At 32.9% G+C, this 20346-nt stretch overlaps 1 protein-coding gene across 1 annotated transcript in view; it reads left to right on the top strand.

Moving 5' to 3' along the window:
- Positions 1 to 9008, top strand: part of EPHA6 (EPH receptor A6) — a gene marked incomplete at its 5' end in the record, with an annotated part of 209000 nt that extends 199992 nt beyond the window's left edge. Inside the window, 3 exons of the mRNA XM_011987111.1 lie at positions 3991 to 4140; positions 5147 to 5502; positions 8737 to 9008. Of these exons, the coding sequence (XP_011842501.1) occupies positions 3991 to 4140; positions 5147 to 5261 (265 nt within the window). The remainder of the gene's footprint in view (positions 1 to 3990; positions 4141 to 5146; positions 5503 to 8736) is intronic.
- Between the last annotated feature and the right edge of the window lie 11338 nt (positions 9009 to 20346).

Here is a 20346-nt window from a genome sequence, read left to right on the forward strand (position 1 = left end):
CGTCTACCAAAAGACTGTTGTTAGCAACCTAAGAGTCTAACTTTAGAAAATTACAAATTATTAAGCATCCACATGTAGAATATTACGTACCCATTTGAATATGAAGACTGTTGAAACATGGGATACATTCATGAATATATGAAATGAAGGCAATATAAAATAAAATGGACCCTATCTGCATATTTCTGCTAATCATATATACATGTACGAGCTAGGAAACAAGAAGTTGTGTTAGAGTGTAAGAGAAGAAAAACCTTTAAGCATGTGAGGGTGTCTGTCATATTAAAACAGAATCTTAGCTTGCAATAGTGTTTCTCAAAATAGAACCTTTCTTAAATCATTTTAGTATGTCCATTACTATCATATATTTATATGATGAATATGAAACATGGAAAACTTTGAGGACAAAACACTTCTTGCCTTTTAATGGTAGTGATACACATTGATGACATATCTAAGGAACTTCTAAGTTAAAATGCTAGCACTATTGTGAACTCAAAGGACTCATTAGAGTAAAAACTTCTGGACTCTTACCAGAGCTATTCATTTTTTAACATATTTTATTGTATTGAAATTTTATATTTATTACTAAACTGTAACATTACCTGTAATATCTATGCTCCAGCCCTTTCTATTATCTAAATTGACCATAATTATACCTGAAATTTCCTAATTCTAGCCCCATTCTCATTTTTCTGAGGAAAAAGTTGATCCTTGACCTTCTATTCTACAATAAGTATTTTTTTAAATGTGAGCTGCAGGTTTGGCTGTAAAGATATTTCTCAGATGGGCAGTACTCACTAATCACCAAATAGCACAAATTTCTACATGCTCAGCAAATAGCACACTAAATTTATCATTGTACATGTTTGATAAGAAAGGGCATTTATTGTTTATTAGGTAATATTCCAGAGAATTCATGTGAGGATAATGGTACCAAGCCCTCGAAGCCAGAAAATAGCAACATTTTTCAACTTCCTTAGAAGATAAGGTGAAAGAAAAGTTATTGCACAGTGGCTGTGAACAATGAGGGAACCCTGACCTTACTAAATCAACTGCCAAGGCAGTCGTATAAAGGCCAAAGAGTAACTAGGTCACTGAAGATGCGTGGAGAGAAAGGGAATTATGGTATTGAAGCATTCTGGAAGCAAACAGTAGATGCTTTTCAACAAGGGAAATAGGCTATTTAAGTCATTTAATATACAGAATGTCCTTCCATGACCTTTTATTCTAAGGACATAAAATTAGCAAGTTACATTTCCACTCACCAAATGTATGAAATCATGAAATTTCAAGAGTTATTCCAGTGTCATCTCGGGAGAGAGAAGTAGAAGTCATCTGACTATGTCGGTGCATCGAGAATGACATAGGAGTATGAAGGGAAAGTCACTTTAATACATTCTTTTAATTTTGTTCAGTTTTAACAAACTACTTTGACAAGTATTTAAAAGATATGAAAGTCACGTTATTTTGAAATAGGACATTCAATTTTCTAACGTGGTTTTATTTATGTTAACAAGCAACAAAGATATCCTGGTCATTTTGATATTTAACCTCTTGGCCAGTGAAGTACGGTATATCCCCTGAAACTGGTCAAATAATTTAGAAAAATAATATAGAAACTATTCTGAATTCTCTTACATATTTACGATGCACATTAGAGCAGTGAGGACTCTGAGAAACACTACAACTTAAAAATCTGCTTCACTCTGTTTGCCACGGAGACCTTTATTATTTTGTGTTTTACATATGAATTTTTATTTGACAATATTCATTAACATAAACACCTCTAGGAAACTTTGAATAAATATGGCAACAGTTCAAGTATTTGCTGGTAGATAGATGCTATGATAGCTTTCCAATCTTTCAACATGACTGACCTTTGTGTTAGGTCAAATCATGAATCATTTTGATGTTAATTAAAATGAAACAGTTCACAATCAAAATAACATTGCAATCTGTAGTACAGGAGAAAAGAATGCAGCTTAACAGCCTCCAAATAGGAAATGTAATGGAACTGAGTAGTGTTAAAAAGGACAGAAGTCACTGTTAAGGATAACCAGACCCAATACAGAGTACAGTGTAATCAATCACAAGGTATATGCATTTAATTTATGTTAATTCCAATCATACATAAAGAGTACAACCCCACCCTGTCATCTCTGTTCACCCCACCTCCACCTTCAGCTAGACCTCAGTTTAGAAAAAGGTAGGTCAATGTAGTAATGAAAAGGAAATCCAAATAAATGAATTCTAGGCCTTTAGTAGGGACTTTGTGCTGAATTCCAAGGGCACCTTTCAGAATCTTCAGGAGTTGTACCATAAACAACTTGTGCTCCTAAAAGACTTGGGTCCTAGTGACTTTAGGCTGATTTAAAGGATTTTTAAGGGTAATTTTAATGGTTAGGGAATTACAGTTTTCACCTTAAGTATTAACCTTAGGACCTAATTCCTATATTATTATAGGAATTAGGTTATATAGCATGTATATGCCCTTCTGCTTCACAGTAGGGGAATTCTTACTTCACATGGTTTAATCATGTGTGCTTGTAGCTTATCAATTGCTAGTTAAAGCTGAAGTAGTTCAAATGTGAATGGTAAAAATTTTTTGATAAAATAGTCCAAATATGAACTTTAAAATCTATGCCTCTAATTGTCTCTGTAGATTCTTTCATTCTTTAACTTTATAAAACTTTAAAAACAAAGCAAATGAAAGGTGGACTAATTTCAATATTCCAATAAAAATAACTCAGTGATTCACTTCTAATAAGGGAGTTTTTCATTACTTAGAATATGTAGATTTAACTCAAACACTAAATTTTTTTAAAAGATTGTTACTGCTTTACTAGTTAATATAAATTACAGATCTAAGAATTCTTTAAATGATATATTTATTACCTAGAGCTTTAGTAACACATTTATTAGTATAAAAGCACTTTTACTACCAAGTATTTTTTAAAACATGCAAAATAAAGCATGTTAAAATACACATTAAAATATTTTTTAATTTGTAATTATGTAAAGAAACTAATACAATTTGTTGCCAGAATGGCTTAAATACACAATTCTGAGTTACTTTTACCATAATTTATAAGAGTAATTCTGTTTTTATTCTCTCTGACTTAAGCTATTATATATATTTCATATATATTGCATATAAATGTGTGTGTGTGTGTATATATAAGCACATGTATACCCTAGCCTTTCCAAAGTAATATCTTTATACTGCCCCTTGCATCAGATCTGAGAAACAAAAATAAAGATTGCTATATCATTGCCTTGTTAAACCAACCTAACATTGATTTTGTGGTGTTTTGTGTCTTATTAATATCTGTGTGTTGGGGACATTACCCTATGCTTGTATGGGTGTAAATCTTATTCATGCAAATAGAACTCTACGACAATAAAAATTACATTTTAACAAATGATAAATTATTATTGAATGTTTGAGAACAGCTAAATGGAAGTTTGATCAATGAATTCACCATAAGGAGAAGAACTATCATAGCAAATGTAGAAAAGGACATGGATTCAGGGGTAGGTCAGACGGGGGAAGAATGAACATCCTGTGGCTAGTTAATCTCCTTGTGGGGACAAGGGATGGGCTATTCCTTAAGTTTCAAAACACAATTTTATGCAAGAGAAAAACGTATAAGAAGAAGGGGGATAGCAAGATGTGAGTTCTCTCAAGATCCATCATGAAAACATTAAAAAGAAAAAAAATCAATATAAGGCCCAGTCGTAGTAGCAAAAAGCACAAAAAGCAAAAGTGTTCCACCAGATAAGTCACTGATTTGATAAATAATTTTTTAAAGTGATTGATTTGAATAAGATAGAAAATCAGAGGCTTTTAAATGGAGAAAACATTAGATGTAAGAATATTGTAAAAGGAAAATGAAAATTCCATGATTCATGCTTTTTTTGGCTTTTAAATGCTCTCCATGTTTTGTTTTGTTTTGTTTTGTTTTGCTTTGTTTTGTTTTCTTACAGAATGCCAGAGTCCCCTGGTGAAGTTCCAGAATATCCTTTGTTTGTCACAGTTGGTGACTGGCTAGATTCTATAAAGATGGGGCAATACAAGAATAACTTCATGGCAGCAGGGTTTACAACTTTTGACCTGATTTCAAGAATGAGCATTGAGTAAGTGATACTGGGGTTATTACTGTAACTAGATGCCCTGCTGGGGATTATATGTTCAAATGCTGTATCAAGAACACCTTTCCTTAGGCTAGTAGGTAATTTCCCAGTGTTTTCTCACCATTTCTGACTATCATTCTAGTGAAAGTTGGACATTACACTTTTAACTATTATTCTTTGAAAGAATATATTTAATTCAAATAGCTATTTAAAATATTTTAAATGTTTTCTAAAATGCATGTTACTCTCATCCAAATCATAGACTTTATGCCAACCATAGACTTTAATTTTACCTTGGCAAATTTTACTCACATATATTAATATTGCATAATCAATTCCTATTACCTTCATCAAGTTAATGCAATATGATCATGTCATTTTCAGAGCTCCTTCTAGATATTATAATGGTCAACCATTTTCCACCGTCTCAAAGATTGTCCTTTGCCTACATGCAATGAAAATATTTAACATGTGCTTAAAAGACTAAATGGTTATGTTGAACCATATTGAAGTGCCATTGTTTTAAGACAGTAATGGCAATTTCATACAGTACAACATAAGGGCAATTTTTCCAGATATCAAAAACCCATGAGAAATCAAATGGAGTTCACATTATACCCTCCATCCTACCTACTCACCATTTTGCTAATACTGTTGCAAATGTATATCATTACCTAAATTATATAGCCTTTACGCCTATGAAATATCTGAATATTAAATAAGTACCTGTGTATGAATTGAAAAATACATATTGTTACATCTGAGATTAACTTTACGCATTCTGTGGATCCAGAGAAAAGGAAAAAAGTAACAAACTTTTGCTGCTCATCTAAATCTCTGCTTAACAAGTAAGCTACACCATTTTTTCGCAACTGTGGCAGGGCGCTTATTTAATATATTTACATATTCATTTTATCTCGCATGCTTACCAGATCTAAATGTTCATATTCTGTATCTCTCTCTCTCTCTCTCTCGCTCTCGCTCTCGCTCTCGCTCTCCTCTCTCTCAGCGACATTAGAAGAATTGGAGTCATACTCATTGGACACCAGAGACGAATAGTCAGCAGTATACAGACTTTACGTTTACACATGATGCACATACAGGAGAAGGGATTTCATGTATGAAAGTACTACAAGCACCTGTGTTTTGTGCCTCGGCATTTCTAAAACGAACGATATCCTCTCTACTAGTCTCTCTTCTGATTCTCCAAACATCACTTCACAAACTGCAGTCTTCTGTTCAGACTATAGGCACACACCTTATGTTTATGCTTCCGACCAGGATTTTAAAATCATGCTACATAAATCCGCTCTGAATAACCTGCAGATAAAACCCTGGCCCACTGCAGATTATCGCTACGCAATGGTAAATAACTCAGCCTGGATGTGTAAGTTTGTATAAGCAGTATATGGGAAGTGTTCACGGACAAAACCTAAGGAAATGTATCCAGGTGGGGCTTCCTTAGTGATGTATGTAGAGTGTGATGGTAGATGAGAAAGAACTAGTTAACCTTTCTTTCATGTTTTGTGATCAAGTAGCTTCCAAATTGACATAAATGTTTCATTTTTAGGTAATTATATTCAGCTCTATTGGTTGTATTGTTACTTTACTTTTTAATAGTTTAACTGTTGGTGCCTGATATTTTTAGAATTATTTGCAGAAATGACCAGTGATATCATGAAATGAATTTTTGTGAGGTATGACTATGATGAGAAGGGGGTTATTAGGGAGGGAGAAAAAAATACTGTGTTTATAAATCATCTGAGGCTGGGTTTGTCAATTTTTAAAAAATTAACTTTGTAGTGTCACACATATTTCATAGTAGGTGGTAGTTTAAAGGCTTTTCACCTCTAATTTTATTTATTTATTTATTTTTTACTAACTGTAGCATATTTCTCTACTACCTTATGAAGACCGCTCCTGGAAAGACCAAGAGTGACTTCATTGATCTAATAATGGCTTTCATAGAGAAAAGCTTGGGATAAATCCATGACTATTCCCTTTGTGCACTGTCACAAATTTGCAAAAGCAATTATCAAAGCACTGAGAAAATTAGTCATTCTCAGTAGAATTGCTTTGAATAAAATACATTAGATTATACCCTTAGATTTAATGTAAAATTATTAATTTAATTTAAACAGAACTTTATGATAGATACATGGTGGCCCAAGGAAATAAACATACTTAGCTGACCATTTGGTATCGGTGCATTTTGCAAGTTGAAGCGTTCTTATGTTTTCTTTGCAAAAATAAGTTACATGAACATGCTGAGCTCTTTTCCAAACCTCCTAAGAAATAAGTATGAATACTCCAAAGAGTAAACAGATCTTACACATGAGCATATTGTGTCAACCTGGGTCCAACATACAGTTACATAAAATTGAGAACACAGCTAAGATGTATTGTTGTCATCATCTTCTGAGAGGCTTAAAAAACAAAGGTAAATACATATGTTAAGTGATTTAAGCTGAGTTGGCTTATCAAAATAGTGCTATATCTTATCAACAAATTAAATTATAAAATCAGCTGCTCCCTGTAAAACTAAAAAAAATGATTACTGTTTTAGGTGGAAGAGTAAGTAAAATGTGTTGAGGGAAAAAAACAGAGTAGGTTGTCTAAAGATACTGATTTAATAAATTAGCTTTTATTGGATCTCAGTGATAATGGTGCCCTACCCACATTGACAAATTCCTATCTAAATTCATTTTTTGTCATAGTAGTTTTTTTTGTTTGTTTTTTAATAAAGGACCCTGTTTGGGTTTTTTGTTTTTGTTTTTGTTTTTTGTTTGTTTGTTTGTTTTTGAGACAGAGGTGTTTTGCTCTTGTTGCCCAGGCTGGGGTGCAATGGCGCGATCTCAGCTCACTGCAACCTCCGCCTCCTGGGTTCAAGTCATTCTCCTGCCTCAGCCTCCCAAGTAGCTGGGATTACAGATGCCTGCCACCATGCCTGGCTAATTTTTGTATTTTTAGTAGAGACGGAGTTTCACTATGTTGGCCAGGCTGGTCTCGAACTCCTGACCTCAAGTGATCTGCCCGCCTCGGCCTCCCAAAGTGCTGAGATTACAGGCGTGAGCCACGGAGCCCGGTCATTTTTTCTTATATTTAGATTTTGTTGATTGTCCCATTATATTAGACCCTTCTACATATTTTCTTTTGCTGACTTATCTCCTGATTTTTCCCTACCACAGCTTAATCCTTCTCATTTCAAAACAAATGTGTAAAGCAAAGCTAGAAGGAAGAGTCTTTAGGTACTTCTTAAAATATACAAAAAGAAAAAAAGGTGGGGGTCGATGGGAAATCCATCACTTTTTAAGTAGGTATGCCAGATATAGCTAGCCACATTTTCCAGCCATCAACCTGCATGGTTGTGCATCACTCATAGACTATCTGCAGTTTGCTTGATACATTTACACAAATCTGGATACATTTAGAAGAAATATAAAATTTCCATATTTACCTATCTTCGAATATATATTAAATAAGAACAGATGTAAAACAGATTAAATTTATTAATCATATATTTATTTTTATAATACAAAAAAGGTATTTAGAAAAATAAGAAATAGAATAATATGGTCTTCCACAGGACTCAACCATCTGTGTACCTTGAAATAAATTCTATTAAGTTATTTAAACTTCTATGGGATGAGCATTCAGTGATTGCAAGATTAAAGTTGTCTGATAAGAATTTTTTCTTTTAAAATGTCTGATGATCCTATTCTACATCTGGTTAATTTGTACTTACTTTTTCTTTCCCTAACATCTTTTCTATAGTATCATAAAACTACCTTTTTGCTTTGTCTCTCACCCCATATCTCCTTCAAAATTCCTTTTAAATTATATTTTTATTTTTGAGAACTGTAAGCATGATAATCTTAATTGAAACTTTGAACTTCATCATGGTTACAGCAAAATTGAAATATGTGTGCAAGATTAAACAGAAACATTAAAATATAAGGATATTATTTACTGCCTACCAATCATGGACCCCATGATCCCAGGAATATTAACAGTTAAAATGCCAAATTCATTTGAAAATTTTACATGAAACATTTTAAGACTTACTAGTGTACATTTTAGGTAATTAAATCTGTTTAATATGCAAAGCATAAAAATTATAAAAAGAGAATAAGTAACTTCCATAAATCATGAGTCTTCAGGAATAACCTTTGATACCTAAAATATGCATATAGACTCATATAATTACTTTATTTTAAATGTCTTGATCTATGCTACTGAGGGGGTGTTTTGTATTTTAAAACCAGACAGTCAAAAAATCATTTTCATTTTATTTTCTAGATGGTCAATTTTCAGTCTGTAGTGAACTCACTATCTCATAGTAGAAGGCATATTTGGAAAAAAAATTAAAAACAATATACAATCAAGGAGAGAGATAAGGTATTTAAATCATTTCAAAAAAAGCAATCAAATTGCAAAATTCATCTGGTTTAACACGAATCAAGAATTATAGCACTTTTGCACTGAGTTATAACTGGTGATAAATGTTCTACATTCCATATCAAAATAAAACATCTTATTTCACTCTGCATTGCTCTTTAAAATCTATCAAAGTATAACCTGAATAAAACTGCCTTCCAGCAATAGCTTTAAAACCTATCTCAGCCCATGAATGGAAAACAAATCCAAATCCGGTCCTTGAAAAGCAAAGGCTCTAAAGAAGCTCTTCAGAAGAGATGGTGAAGAATGAATTGTTTTACATATCACCCAACCACACTTCTTAAAAATGTGTTTTGGTGTATTTTCCTATCAAATTTCTGTTCTACAAGGCAGTCAGTTAAATCTCTCATCTCATAATTTTTACTGTACTAGTTCTTTCTTTTCTCCTCTTTTATTAAATTTTCTAAAACTTTCTCAGCCCTGTTTTTAATTCCCCCATCCTATCTTTTTATTCCTTTCTCAGCTTCTATCACGTCACACATTATCCCGATCAGCATAAAAAAGGTAGCCCAACAAATCTGAAAAGATTGTATAGATCTCCTTAGAAGAGACTTGGGGCTGGGGGATGTTGCAAAAGCTATAATATTTTGGGTTCTATCACGTAATTGAGAACATTTGTACTCAAGAGGATATGGGTTCTGGCTTTTCCTTAACTTGAAATCAAGTTCTTTGGAAAGTAATTTTGAAATGGATGATGATGATCCTTTTCAATTGCTTTAACTAAGGAAGTTTATTATTTAAAAAATAGTATCTTAAGATCAATATCTGCTAATGTAAACTCACAGTTGGTGTCCATGTCTGTATATATCAAAGAGACTTGAAGCATACGTATTACTTCTTTTAGTATGAGCATCTTAACTTTTCCAATCTCAAATTCCATGAAGTAGAAGAGACTCATATTACTTTACATTCAATCAACAAATATTTTAATATTTTTTAATGTGAAGACTCCAAAAGGTAGAGGAGTACACTGGGTTAAATGGATGGTATTCTTCCACCAGAATACGAGGTACTGAAACAACCTAACTTTCGGTTTTTATGAGCAACATTTTTGACAATTTTTCAATCTTTATAATGTTCCGCAAAGACATTACAGATTTTATCTAGTTCAGCCTAACAAATATCTAGGGAATATCTCCTATATGCACAAAATTTTACTACAAAGATAAGTTTGGCTGTGCTGTCATTGTCTTCAAGTAACTCTCATTAAAATTTAGAGTTTTATTTGCTTTGTTTGCTCTGGTTGCCATGTCAGTGGGGGATAGCACTTTCCGTAGAATATAAAGAAATAAATAGGAACTTCGTCCAGTGTGAATTGGATTTGCAATTCCAATTCAAATGGAAAGATATTTTGGACCTCAGATTCTCATAGTATTCTTCCCAAACACCCCATAATCCCTCTGGCAGGGGGAAGCATGCATCCTGGGTTCTCTAAAACAGTTTCTCTCATTAAGAGTTGATCCTCATCAGGAGTCACAGATTTTTATTGTCTGGTAGCATACCTGTCAGTTCGTATATGGATTCACTACCTCAAAAGTTCCTCCTGTTAGAAAACATCAGCTTTTTTTTCAAGAGCAATTCTGGAGTAATCTCTTGTTCAAGCTTATTCACTGGTTCTAGTAAACATAATAATAGGTATGAACTGCAGTGGTAGCATAAAATCCTTTCAAACTCCATCCATTTAACAGGGGACATAGACGATTACTCCTGACTATAACATATTACGAAGTGAAATGATAGAAACATCTTATATTGTGTAAAAGTAAACACACAATCTTTTTCTTACTGTTAAAAAAAAAGTACTGATGAGATGTATCAAAGATTTCTCAGGATAAAAATTAACTTTTCTTGTTATAAGTGGTTGTGGCATAATATACGTGTATTCTTCGAAAAAATTTAAAAGATCCAGAAAAAGATACAGGTCATAAAAATGTTTTAACAAATCATCTTTTTCTGAGTAATAAATTAGCTTCAAATTAACAATGAGTTTACATAAAATGTATAAAAAATAACATTTATATCTTTTTTTTTTTTTTTTTTTTTTTTTTTTTTGAGATGGAGTTTCGCTCTTGTTGCCCAGGCTGGAGTGCAATGGCGCAATCCTGGCTCACCACAACCTCTGCCTCCCAGGTTCAAGCAATTCTGCCTCAGCCTCCTGAGTAGCTTGGATTATAGGCATGCGCCACCACGCCCGGCTAATTTTGTATTTTTAGTAGAGACGGGGTTTCTCCATGTTGGTCAGGCTGTTCTGGAACTCCCGACCTCTGGTGATCCGCCCGCCTCAGCCTCCCAAAGTGCTGGGATTACAGGCGTGAGCCACTGCGCCCCGCGAGAACATTTATATCTTAATGGAAAGACTTGGGCTCTTTGCTCTTAATTCAAAAGAGTTTTTGTTTTATTAGCATTTACTTTTTGAGATTTTTCAATATATTTGGAACTTGTTTAGGTAGCCAGTGTCAATCCAAAATTACGTTTTAAAATGAAAAAAAAGAAAACTTTTCAATTACTAAGGGAGGCAAAGCACTATAAAATGAATAAACTTTACCTTTTAAAAAGGAATCTGTCAACTACAAAGTTTGTATATCTCAGTAACATCAAGTGATTTTTGCACTGTCCCATTGAAAGCAAAGTTTCTTTCTTTTTTTTTTTTTTTTTTTTTTTGGGAGGGGGGGTTTGGCTTTTTTGCCCAGGCTGGAGTGCAGTGGCGCGATCTCGGATCACTGCAAGCTCCGCCTCCCGGGTTCACGCCATTCTCCTGCCTCAGCCTCCCCAGTAGCTGGGACTACAGGCGCCCGCCACCTCGCCAGGCTAGTTTTTTGTATTTTTAGTAGAGAGGGAGTTTCACCGTGTTAACCAGGATGGTCTCCGACTCCGTGATCCACCGGCCTCGGTCTCCCAAAGTGCTGGGATTACAGGGCCGGCCTCAAAGTTTTCTTTTAAACGAAACATGGAAAAGTTCTTGCTTGAACGTTCACACTGATTAATCAAATAACAAATCTCTACATCATTAAGAGAACTTTTTATTTGTTTCATTATAGAGAAAGTCTCGAAGAATTCCTTTACCCTTAGACACAACTAATTCATTCCTAAGAATAACAAAGGTATTAAAGAAAAATCACTTGACAGATGAGGAGGAAAAATAGCTCTTAAATGTTAAATAAAGATGTGGCTTCTACATTTAATTAAAAAATAAGGTAAAAATTAACACAATCTTCTCAGGACCTGTAAATTAGAAAAGTATCAGAATTAGTGAAAATCTTCCCTCAAGTAAAACTGTTCTTACCTGTATTTTCTGCATTATTTGTGACCTCTGGCCATTTTTAATTTGTCATAATAAACTCATTTTTGGTTAGATAATAAGTTATAAGCTCAATAAATCAGAACAACTGAGATACAAGTATAGACAGGGTGCTCTACAAAATAATAAAAGGAGGACAACTCTAATTCAGGTTTCCTATTTAGTTAGTAACAGGGTCTCCATCTCATTATTCCTCACTGAAGTAAGAACTATCATTATCCCAAAATAATACATTATTATAGAGAAAACTCCAAGGATATAAAAATCATTTTTCGTATATTCCATTCAATTTGTATATTTAGGTATTAGTAACTGAGGATAGATATTTTCGTTTCATGAGTTAAATATGAGCTTACACGAGAAGCAAATTGATAGGAACATTTCTCTACAAGTTTTTCCACATTTGTAGCTCATTCTTAGAACAGTCTTAATTTGATTCTGTTCTATAAAGACTCAATATCCTTTAATTTTTCAAAATCAGGATAGGGAGAAGAATGCTAATTTGTAAAGATGGGCAAACACCACACTTTTAAGATTTTTACTGTATGTAAAATGTCCTCTTCCACTGCTTTTATAATTAAAAATCTCTTTTCTACCTATAGTAATTTGTAGGATGAACTGTGTGCATTTAGATAGAAATTGCTTTTGTTAAATTTACATTTAAACACATCTTCATTCACTTAGAGAAGCCATAATATAATTATTCATATTAGTTCATTTTTCAAAGTAGTAACTTTTGCTATCTTTAGAATTCTCATCTACCTAGTAATATAATTATTAAAGTCATGACGAAGTTTTTCTTTAACTGTGCATGCTTTATTTATTACCATATTGTTTTTGTCTTCAAAATAAGTCTGCTCAAAATTGTAGTCTTTAGAAGCTCTATAACAAAAATCAATGGCCAATAATTTGCTAACAAATTTGTAACTGAACAAGCTATTTTATTCTGTCAGTGTGATTGATGTACACATTGTTACATTGAACTTATTTAAATATCCATTGGTATATTATCAGGAGCTATTACTGCAATATCCTCAAAGTATCTTTAAGACAATGCTGAATATCACATACAGTTAATAAACAATGATTGGGGCTTTTTTTAATTGCTGCTCTGCATGGAAAGTAAGATTTAATGTGTATAAATGTTTGTCATTGAGGTTTGGAATTTATTTTAATGTACTCTTTCTTCCCATGCTAGATATGTCTTCAAAGAAAAACGTATTAATATATTCATACTATGCAAAAATCTCATTTTGTTCTTACCAAAAAAATGTAGCTTTGATAAAATTTTATGGTTTTTAGGCTTCTCAGAGTAAAAAAAATCAAAATGTGAAATGGGAGCATTTTGGGGAGGGAGCAGGACACAATACCTGAGCAATGTTAACAAATATGAACATGAGTAGCAGCTGATGTAAAGACTACTGTGTGTGCTTGATTTTGGATACATTATTATTCATTTGGTTAATCACATTCCACCTTGGATTGTGACATTGAAAAACACTGAATATATACAGGATATAAATATCTTTGGCATATTTTACATAAATTATACTTATTTTTAATTTTGTGTACAGTGAAAACTTTGACAGTTTAATTTTGAATTTTGAAGGAATAATTTTTAACAGTCTTTGTTTCTTAAAATGTCAATTATGGAATACCTGCTATAGTAACCTCATTTTTTGAAAAATCAGAGGCAAAGAAAGAATGCAGAACATGGCAACAGACTAAGTTCCACTAAAATTAAGGAAAACACTAAAAGGTAATACAGTACAAAGAGGAGTTTGTTTTAAAATTGTTACCTCATTTTTAAAACTGTTAGAAAAGAGTGAATAAAAAGTATGTCATAGTACTCTTGCTGGTTATTTTGAAACTAAAGTGCATTTCAAGGATGGGAATCTCTAATATAAATGAGTACACTAATAGTTGTTAAAATATGTATTGATATATAAAATTAGAAAGAAATCTCATCAAAACATCAAAAATGGGAAAAAGTTTATTTTAAAAATGTTTTGTAATAGAATAAGTCATCGAAATTCTTAACATTTCCATATTATTAATCCTTTGTTTTCCAAGACATATATAATCAAAGAATTTGCCAAAAAGTTCAAATAATAATACATTGACTATTGGACTGCCATAGCACTTTAAACATATTAATAAATTATCCCAGGGATAATAAAGAGAATTTTTCCTGCCATTATTAAATGTAAAAATAGTATATATCAAGATGCATAAAAAAGGAATTTACTTGATACCATCTTTTAGCATCAATTTATTTTTTTAAGCAATTGTATTAATTTTACACATACTCAATGCTTAAAATGTAGTACTTACATATTAACTTAATGTGATATAATATATTTTGATCTCTAAATGCTTATATTCTTTCAAGAAGACTGCCTTCTCTTTCCAGTTGTTTTAAGTATTTTAAAAAAGAGCCATTGTGTTTTTTGTATTTCCATTTGGTCTCATTATGCTTGAAAGTTTCCAACTCTCAAAGAAGTTGAAACCCAGCATCATAGCACAGTGGCTAGAAGTTATTCTTTTTGAAGTTATTCTTCTTTTATTTAATATTAGTCTGATATCCCCTAAAGTTTGCTAGAGAAAGCAAACACTTCCCATGAATGGAAATACAAAATGAAAATTCTCCACTGGATGTTATAAATTCAAAAAAATATGTATTTTTTATAGTAACTTCTCACTACTTACTACTTATTCACTTTTTAAAATCTTACCAAATAGGATGCTTCAAACAAGAGTGAAAAGCTACTCCATTTATATGTAATCAGCTTATTTTCTTCAGAATTTCCAAAAACCTTTGCGAAAACAAAATAATCGTTTTCCCCCCTTACAACCTGGATCACGCTACCATTAAATGCAATAATAAGGTATCTATAATATAACAATAAAAAACATCAGTTAAAGCTTAGTGTTAACCTCTTTAAACTATATAACAAATATAACCATAGCAACAATAAATTAAAGATCATGTCTCCTTTACTGGTCCAAAATTGTATAATTCCTAAATTTTGTGTGTATACACACACACACACACACACACATATATGTATATATATGTATATGTGTATATATATACACACACTGACATACCTTTAAAATATGTTTATCTGTAAATCCATTCACTCCATTCAACTGTTTATTGAACACTATTACTATGTACCCTTGTCCTGTTCTAAGCACTGAGGATATATGGTGACCAAGACAAGCTAAGTCCCTGTCTCATGGAATTGACCTTCTAGTGATAAAGATACACAATGAAGAAATAGTGATGTGTTGATAATTAAAAATGTTACATAGCATGACTGTGGCTCCCTTAAGCGGTAGAGGAAATCTTCCCTAAGGACATGGTATTTCAACTGATATCTGAAAAGGAAGAAGGAAGCATCCATGAGAAGATTTGGGGGAAAAGCATTACAAGCAGAGGGAAAATTTAATGAATGAAATTACAAGCAGAGGGGAATAGTTAATGAACGAAAATTTGGAGTGTTGAAGAGTAGAGAACAGTGTTCTTGGTACACTGAAATGAGGCAAAGAGAGGAGAAGGAGATAGGGTCAAACAATATGCATGAGGCTACTGGAGTAATTCAAGCAAAAACGTGGTGGATTCACTACTTCAAGATTTGGAAGGCATCAGTATATACGTGCTATTTAAAGTTTGCACCTAGGAAATGCCTGTAGAGGTAGGCCTAGGATTGCACTCTATGGTATTCCAATGTTTAATAGTTAGACAGATATTTAGAATTAAACAGAAGAAATGGAGTATAAAGTAAGCTAGAAAAAAGGAATTGCAGTTGCTCATCCAGATTAAATGCTTTTAAGAAGTCAAGATTAGAACAAATAAATGTCCATGGGATTTTGCAACATGGAAGTTGTTGATGACCTTGTCAAGGTCATCAACTATGAAAATAGTGGAGTCAACTATCAACTATGAAATAGTGGAGTCAAATCCTAACTGACATGGATTAAGAAGAGATGTAAGGGAAGAAGGTGAAGTCAGTATCTAGAAACAACTCTCTCAAAAAGCTTTGATTTAAAGGGAGCAAGAGAAATAGGATAATAGCTGGAGAAAGGAAGTCAAGGAATTGTTTTGTTTTTTAAGGATGCTACAGCATATTTATCTACTAATGAAAATGACTTGGCAGATAGGGGAAAACTGATTATGCAAGATAAATGATCATTGTAACAAAGGCCTTGAGAGAGAGGGGTTTCTATTTAGAGCATAAGTAGGGAGGTTCATTTTTGATAGGTGTGGGAATATAGAACTCCACTGAAAGGGAAGGCAAAATGTGTAATGTGCAGATAGGTTGGTCTATTTGTGGTAGAAAGGGAAGGATGTTACTATGTAAGTTTTTTTTTAAATTTTACCAATAATGAGATAAAAGCCAATATGGAGGATGGGAAGGGCGTATAGGTTGGAGGAGACATATGTAAGTAGTTGGATAGTAGGACAGTGAATATATATTTGATGAAATATTTTAAAGGCATATTTACTAAATATTTTTGAGACATCTTATTGGAAGACCCGAAACTTTGAATTCCGTGGTTTCCAAAGACTCTGACAAGAGTCCTTCTTTGCATAATGTAGAGATTGAGAACTTCTCAATGCCATGAATACTGTTTTCCTTATTTTCATCTATTACAGATTAAAAGGCAGAAACATTTTGTAGCTAATCTGTTATAGTTCAAAGCCTATCAAAATTAAAATTAGCTTAATCCTGAAAGACGTGTATTGCACGATCAAACTGTCACTTTTTTCAAACACTATTTGGGAGGGTATTGAGGTCCCATATAAATTCTAAAAGACAAACAGGAACTAATCTTTTACTAAAAATTATTTGTTTTCATATGGAAAACATCAATGCCTTCTGTCATTTATGGAAAACACATGGGCAATATAGTTGGTTGTTCATTGTGCCCCTCTCTATCCTATAGGAAGAATGTGATATTTTAATTGTGCTTGGTGCTTTATTTCTGGAGAGAGAGATGTGTGTGTGTGTGTGTATATGTGTATATATATACACTACATGTATATATATACTGTACGTATATATACATATATACATATACATACATATATGTGTCTGTGTGTGTATATGCATCTCTCTAGGTTGTCTGTAATTCAATATGTTGGAATTTAAAGATGCATTATTATTTGGATTTGATGTGAAATTAGATTGTGAATAATGGAATGAGATTGCTCTCCATTTTTTGCTGTTCTAGCATAGCCAAAAATATAAAGATATAGATGTACATATAAATATGTATTCGATTAAACATTTTAAATATTTAAATGGCCACATCAAATTTTAAATGGTAGACAATATCAACAATTGCAGTGCACTCAAAATGTTATAAAATCTTTGTAGCACAAATCCTAAAGTATATGAAAACTGAAGAGCATATTTATATAAAATACCTACATAACATGTCTAGGTTGAGATATTTAATCCCTGATAGAGCTATATTTGACTAAAATATGACAGCTAAAAATTGTTTCCCTCCCTATAAGTACGAATATGATTTTTAAAGCATCTTTGTAACTTGTCAAGAAGCTATTTATTATTAATTAAGGATTTAACTCTGTACCCATCTGCTCTTACAAAAGGAGAAAAAGATTTATCTATGAGAATAAGGAAGTATAGCACTGTTTTATGTTTTTTCTCTTTAGTATTCTATCACCATTTAAAACTTCAATATATGCCTTCCACTCAGGTTCCTGACACAGCCTACGTTCTCTTTTCTGCTTGTAATCACAATATGGTAGAGCGATAAACAACGTCAAAAGGTGTTAACAATTGAACTGCAATCCTACCTATTATCTACTTTACTATAGCAGTGAAGTAGTGCAGACTTCTTTGAAGGTGGTACTATTTTTATCTTTAAAAAATCTACTATAATATTATAACTTTCCATGTAAATTTTCATGTGCTGGCATGCTTACAATAGTGTTATAGAATGCTCAGCTCTCAATATGAGGGGTTGTTTGTGGTGAATTGCATAACATATGTCATCTGTTTGCTGAAAGAATATGGTGTTTAGCAAACTACCTGCTGAGCAACATAATAAGATTTTTGTACAAGGTACAAACTACTAATTATTGTATTTTATTTTTCTATGATTTCCTAAGAGGCATTATCAGGGTCTTACAGATGGAGTAAGCCTGTTTATTAAAATATCTATTGGCAAATAAAAGTTACAGTTTTGGTGGTTGAATTTGTGACTTTTTTGTATTGTTGTATGTATGCAGATTTAATGCATTTATTTTTTGGTCTAATCTAGATGCTCTTTAGATAATGTAGTAATTCTGGATGCAAAATCATAGTTGTAAATTTTTGAAATAATGTCTTTAGGTTTAAACATAAATTCACAGAAATCACTATAAAAAAACTAGTAAATGTTTTTGTAGCAATTTTATATTGGAAAATATTTTGTGAGATTCAAGTAAATTAAAGTGTTCATTGCAGAGGCAGTACTGCACAAAAATTGCAGATGAAAAAAGGGTATACATAATATCAACTGTTGAAACACAGCTTTAAACCAAAGTTTACGCCAAAAACTTGCAGTAAGTTATAAATCAGGGATTATCTATATTCTTTTAAAAGTTGCTGGTGAGAAAATAACGCTAAAAGTATCCTGAATTAATCAATTAATCAGAACAGTGCTGTATTCATTGTATCTGACTCTTTTATTTTTTATAATTTTCTTACTACAGTTCTAAGTCAGTATGAAATTAAAACTGGTGAGAAGGTACCTAAAATTATCTTCTGTTATAGTTACCTTAAGTGGCTTTAAGGAAATCACGTAGCATTTTTAAAGTTTGTTATTGTCATAATACAATGAAAAGAGTCAAACTAACTTCTTAAATCAAGCAGAATAATTGTATCTGGGCCTCTGAATGTACTCTTGAGAGGAGTTTCAGTTGACAAAGCACCAAAACAGCAGATTCAACCATATGAAATATTTGTATGTATTTATTTTTTAAGAGATGGGGTCTCCAACCTCTGGCCTCCAGGGATCCTCCTGCCTTAGCCTCCCAAAGTGGTGGGATTACAGTGTGAACCACTATGCCCAGCCTTTATGCTTTTTGTTTCGTTTTAAGTGCAGGGTGTTACCCTGTTGCCCAGGCTAGAGTGCAATGGCACAATCTCAGCTCATCACAACCTCTGCCTCCCAGGTTCAAGCAATTTTCCTGCCTCAGCCTCTGGAGTAGCTGAGATTACAGACACGTGCCACCACGCCTGGCTAATTTTTATATATTTAGTAGAGATGGGGTTTCACCATGTTGGCCAGGCTGGTCTTGAACTCCTGACGTCGTGATCCACCTGCCTCAGTCTCCCAAAGTGCTGGGATTACAGGCGTGAGACACCGGGCCTGGCTGCCTTTATGTTTTTTTGAGGTTAATATTTTCAAGGCTGACATTTTTTCTAGATTATTTAACTGTTTTATTTCATAACATTTATCTCTAATAACAAGCCATCTATCAACTATACTTATCTAAGATAACTATTTGACTAGCTACATTCTTGTAAAAGAATTAGCTGTCTGCCTTGGTTTCCTGAAAAGCTGGATGCTCAATGTGTCCATTATATTTCCAGTTTTCACCTAATGTTTCATACTAAGCCGAAAGAGGTGAACTCAACCTAGAAGCAGAAAATATCAACTCCAGGCAGGAAAATTTGAGTCTGTCCACGAAAGTTTTCTGAAATATAATATTTCTGCCTATCGCTAAGAAAAAAAAAAATGTTACATTGTTTGCAAGCACATTAGCTTCCATCTCTTAAAAGTGAGTCACAACACCCAGGCATACAGAAAAGTGTTCAACACCTCCCTGTCAATGCATTCGGGATCAGAAGTTCAGAAGTTAAAGAACCACTACAGTTAGTGTTTGGGTCAATTTTGTTTATACAATAAAAATCTCAAGACACAAGAAGACAGGACATTATTTATTGAACAATAAATATGTGTCAAACATTTGTATATCTGTTATCTCTTTACTACTCAGAACTACCTGATAAGATAAATACTCTATTTCTGAAGGTGAGGATAGAAGCACGGAGAAGGGTAAATTGGGTTAAGACCACACAGAAAGAGTGTATTTCCATATTCCATTTTACAAGGACATTTGTATGTTGATATGCATCCAAAGGGTCTTTGTTTTGTTTTTGTCTTTCAACAAGAATCACTAATCCAGGGCCGCTTTTGTTTTTTCGCTGTAAAAATGACAATTACATTTGGAAATTTGGAGAAGTGACAAAAGATAAATCACCCCATAATCACACGCTTACAACCGTCCCCCCTACCATATTACTTTGAAATAATTCCTTCTAGTCTCTTTTTGCACCCTCTTAGTCCATTTAATAGGCCAAATGAATTGACAGGCCAAAGAACAGGTAGTGCAGTAAACATAATAATAGGTCTGAACTGCAGTGGTA

Source organism: Mandrillus leucophaeus, unplaced genomic scaffold (assembly GCF_000951045.1).
Source record: "Mandrillus leucophaeus isolate KB7577 unplaced genomic scaffold, Mleu.le_1.0 Scaffold1080, whole genome shotgun sequence".
NCBI classification, from domain to species: Eukaryota; Metazoa; Chordata; class Mammalia; order Primates; family Cercopithecidae; genus Mandrillus; species Mandrillus leucophaeus.